A 4910-nucleotide genomic window follows, 5' to 3' on the forward strand; every position below is an offset into this window, starting at 1 on the left:
GAGAGGCGGCTCCGTGGACCCCCTCCACGGGCCTGGGCCTCCCGAGGGAAGGGGGAACCGGCGGGACCGGGACCCCCAGGCCGGGCCCAGCGCAGGGCCGGCAGCTTTGGGGAGCTCTTCGTTCCCTTGCCCTCGGATCTGGGGCAGGTCGGAGGGGTTACAGGGGGACGGGTGGCTCCAAAACTTGGGGGGTAGGGAAGAGGCGGGGGGGTGGGGGGGGAGAGGGAGTCCTGCAGCTCGCCCCGGAGCGCACCCAGCACCACGGGAGAAACGCACAGCAGGGAAGACCTTTCCTCCCTCCCCTCTTTGGGACACCCTGAGCTGAGTGGGGTGCTAAGGGTGTACCGTGGCGCCCTCAGAGCAGGGCAAAGGAAACTATCTCCCCACCACCCACCTCCTTAAATCTGGAGACACACGCTTAACAAAGCACAACAGAACACAAGCGTTTGTTCAAAATATTTTAATAAAGATTCTTTCCGACATAGATACACATACAAACGATCGTACATTGCTGTCATAATCTGACTGACCTATTTAATATATATCACTCTTTACACATCCATGACCTGCCAACAGATCCATCATGGCTCCTATTTTGCCATCCAACCTGACAGTCCGAATTTGTATTATCTGCAAGTAGTGGAAAATAGCAGGACTCGTTTTTGAAAAGGGAAAAAAAAGAAAAAAAAAAAAAAAGAAAAAAGAAAAAAAGAAAAAAAAACCCAATTTGATTTACAAATGGCAGAGATACAGCCACCCAGCCATGCAAACTCAAACTGAAGGCTCACTTTGGGTGAATAGCTACTTCTTGCTTTTCATCTCTCATTTTTCTTCCTCCAAAACCCACCCCCCCAACCCCCAGAAATAAAAGAAAAGAGAAGAATTCCACGCTTTCTGTAGATCAGCCTAAAGTATTTCAAAGTATTTCAACTTAAATAATTACCCACAATCAGAATAATTTACATACACATTAAAAGCGGTTTAAATTATACCTTTGAAAACATTGGCTTGGCAAGTGTTCTTGTAGCAGCTATTGCTCTGATGCCTTGTAAAAGTAAATAGCTATTGCCTGTTCTAATGTAAAGAATACCCTCTCAAAAATCAGTTGGTTGAGCAATTAAGAATACACCTTTCCTGTAATTTTTGGACTGAAGCAATTTATTAAAGCTCAATTTAAATACAGGGATGATGCAACTTAAAATCCAGATGACCTTTCATAAACCTAAGCAGCTCAGATACATCAACATTTCTGGTTACACGTTGTTGGCAAATAAACGTTTTAAACACTTGGCACACAGTTTAAGTTAATCCATAAACAGAATTTCAGAAGCATTTAAAGTAACTGCACATAAAACCCATGACCTTAACACATGATAAATATTGTTGGCGTGGAAGGGTCATTTAAAGAATAACAAATAAATAGCATGTCTTGTTTATACATCATTGCAAAGTGGAAAGAAACAAGGTGCACATAAATATTTCTTTTAAAAATGCGATACTTTCAGCCACACGGAGTAGGGGTTTGATCCGTTATTTTTTTTTTTTTCATTTTTTTTAATTCTCGTGATTTTTTTTTAATCACTCTCACCAAACTTTGCGCATTTTCACAGGATCAAAGTTTAGAGACGATAAAAAATACAAAGTCTTCCATAGCAATGGTCCAGTCTCTTTGTTTCTGCGAGTCGCTTAAATAATGTTTACATTTCAAGTTTGTTTGTTTCCTGGCTCAGAATAATAATACTAATAATAATAATTAAAAAAAAAATATCTATGTTCAAGTGCCCTCTCTGATTTGTCCCATTCATCTCCGCGCCCGGGCCGCCGCGGCCCCTTCCCCTCCCTGGGGCCGCCAGACCGGGTTTGGGGGATGCTCTCAAGCCCTCTCCCAGGTGCTACCCCGGCTCCCGGCCCGGCCCACCGCTACTTCCCGGCCTCTCCTTTGTCCGGCCGCGCAGCGGGCGCTCGGACGGAGCGATCCCCCCACCCCCCGGGCCGGGGCTTCCTCTCCGCGGCACCCTCGGTCACCCGCCCCGCCGCCGCACGCACGCTGGCTCCCGGCGCCGTCCCGTCCCGGCAAGACCGAAGGCGAAGAGAGAGGCGAGGCGAGGCCGGGCGGAGAGCGGCGGGGACCGGGCGGCGGTCAGTCCCTCCGCAGCCCCCGCGATCCCCAGCCCGGGGCCGGGGCCGAACCGCCGGCTGTCGCCGCTCCCCGGGGCCGCGGCGGCGGGGGGCGGCAACGGCAGCGGCTCTTAAGGCTTCTCCGTGCACTGTTTGCAGAGGCTGGAGGAGACGCTGTTGAAAATGGCACATTTCTCCGGGCAGGAGGTGGCGGGGGGCAGCCCGGCGCTGAAGGGGTAACCGGCCGCCTGCTCGTAGGCGCCGAGGGCGGGGTGCAACGCTGCCGCCGCCGCCGCAGCCGCCGCGGCGGAGCTGGGCAGGGAGGCAGCCGAGATCGCCTGGCCCTGGTTGAGATAAGCCACCAGGCGCCGCATCTCCTCCAGGGCCTGCGCCTGCATCAGGATGTAGTTCTTGGCCAGGAGGAGCGTGGCGATCTTGGAGAGCTTCCGCACCGAGGGGCTGTGCGCGTAGGGGATGACCGCCCGCAGCTCGTCCAGAGCGTCGTTCAGGTCGTGCATCCGCCGCCGCTCCCGCGCGTTGATGTTGAGGCGCAGCGCCTTCTGCTCCTTGGACTTCTTGCTGCCGCCGTGCCCGTGGCTGTTGGAGCAGCCGCCCTCGGCCGCCTTCAGCCCCCCGCCCCCCCCGCTGCCGCCGCCCGCCGCCGGCGAGGCGACGCGCGGGTCCCCCCCGGCGCCGCGCAGCACCAGCTCGCAGCGGCCGTCGCTGTCGTCGTCGGGGCTCTGCTCGCCGCCGCTGCTCTCGGCCACCGAGCTGCGGCTGGCGCTCTCGCCGTACTTGACGCAGACGGAGCCCGGCGGCAGCGCCAGCGGGTCGCCGCCGACGCCAGGCTGCAGCAGCGCCTCGGGCTCCGCCGCCTCGTAGCAAGCGAGCGGCGAGGGCTGGCGGTCGCGGGGGTGAGAGAGGTCGAGCCCCGGCGGCGAGCGGAAGGCGGACTCCATGCGCTTGGCCGAGGCGGCGAGGCTCTTGTGGAAGAGGTCCTCTTCTGCGGGCAGCCCCAGCGCCCGCTCCATCGGCGCCCCGCTCGCCTCCGCCTCCTCCGCCCCCCTCAGCTCCCGGCCCGCTCCTCTAAGGCTCCGCGCCGCGGCGGGCGGCTCCCCGGCGTCCCGCTGGCAGAAATCGCCTCCCGGCTCCCTCCGGGGCTGCGCCGTGCCCGGCGCCGCAGCTGCCCCTGCTCCGGCTCCGGCGGCGGCTCGGGCTGCGGCTCCGGATCCGGCGGTTCCGGCTCCGGCGGCGGCTGTGGCTGTGGCTCGGGCTGTGGCTCTGGCTGCAGCTCCGGCTCCGGCTCGCCCTCAGCAGGCGCCGCGCTGGGGCATTGTGCGCTGCTAGTGGAGCCGCTTCCACCGTTTATCTTGCTTGGATTCACCTTCAAGAGATTTCCGGACCCATCAACCAGCAGCCGCCGCAGACGGGGGAGTCTTTTACATCATTATCTCTGAGAGTAGGTTATTATGAAGAAGACTCGCCTGTTGGGACAGAGCTTTCTACCCAATCAGGTTAACGTTTTAATTAATAGGATTAAAACGGTAACAAACAATCCCAGGCGCTATCTGGCCCTGAGTCTGAATAGTTGCTTTTCCCAGGTCTGAAGACAGGCAGCAGCTAGAGCTTTATAAGAGGCGCCTGCTCCATTATTCTCCCTGCCATCTGTATACACAGCTTAACGCATATGTTTGCAAGACGTTGTGTCCTGTTAGTAACCCAACAACTGCCTTTAGCTTGACATGTGTGGCGACTTTCACTCATCAATGAGCACACTAAAAGCCCTACTTAGATCGAAGGATGTTCTTTGCCTCCTTCAGCAAATTACAGCCCTGCACTGCAGAAAAGCCCGCTTCAACACTTCCCCTTCCGAGTGCTGCCAGCAGACTTCTGCTAACTTAGCCGTGGAGTCAGGAGTGACACCCTCTCCCCCCACCCCAGCACACCCACCTCCTGCATTTACATTAACTTAGAGCCCCCCCCGCACCCCCACTGGTCTTCCCGAAAAGCATCTCCTGGGAAAGAGAAAAAAACCCTAAAATAATAATTAAAAGACACGGAGGGACCCCAGCCGCCGTGTCCGCTCCTGCCCCCCGGCAAAGTCCAACTCACTTCCCTGGAAGCCGGATAGTCCCCAGCCCCCGCTCCCCCCGCTCCAGCAAGCGGAGACCAAATTACGGGGAGGTTCCCCTCCTCCTCTTCTCTCCCTTAGCCCTTTCCAAGCAGCAGATTGCCGCTTTAGAGCTATGATCCCCCATGTCCCTATTAAAAATCTAAAACCCCATCAGTTACCTTGAAAATGAACCAATCTGGGGAGGAGGGAGCAAGGGGTGAGAAAGGGCAAAACCCAGCAAACTTTTTTATTATTATTTATTTACTGTGATTGACCAACTCTTTGCAGCTCCATCCCTCCCCGCCTCCCTCGGCGGGAGCGCCCCGCTCCGCTCCCCAACGCCGGGATGCCGCCGCCGGTGTCGGGGACAGAGCTGGCCCCCTGCTCCCTTCTCGGGGCTTCTCCCCTCTTTTTGCTGGGCACAGGCTCTTCTGTGCTCTCTCAGAGGCTGAAATGGCAACCCCAGGGCTGGTCTGAATTTCGTCCCGCTGCTCCTCTACTGCTGGAGGCGAGCAGTTCGCTCTCGCTCTACTGTTAGCGCTCAGGGTATTTAGTGGCAGGTTTTCATCCTTCTGACATCAGTAAAAACAATATTTCCCAACACTTCCAGTAAATCATTCTTATGTGGCAGAATTACTGAAGGCTATGAAATTTTTTAGTTTCTCTGGTTTCATTAAAA

General features: G+C 56.1%; 1 protein-coding gene across 1 annotated transcript; it reads right to left on the bottom strand.

The window, feature by feature from the left end:
* Positions 1 to 445: 445 nt before the first annotated feature.
* On the bottom strand, positions 446 to 4031 carry BHLHE22 (basic helix-loop-helix family member e22). The gene has a single exon (XM_030504785.1). It carries the CDS (start codon positions 3147 to 3149, stop codon positions 2250 to 2252), a length of 900 nt encoding a protein of 299 aa, XP_030360645.1. The 5' UTR covers positions 3150 to 4031; the 3' UTR covers positions 446 to 2249.
* Between the last annotated feature and the right edge of the window lie 879 nt (positions 4032 to 4910).

This window comes from Strigops habroptila, chromosome 1 (assembly GCF_004027225.2).
Source record: "Strigops habroptila isolate Jane chromosome 1, bStrHab1.2.pri, whole genome shotgun sequence".
Classification (NCBI taxonomy): domain Eukaryota; kingdom Metazoa; phylum Chordata; class Aves; order Psittaciformes; family Psittacidae; genus Strigops; species Strigops habroptila.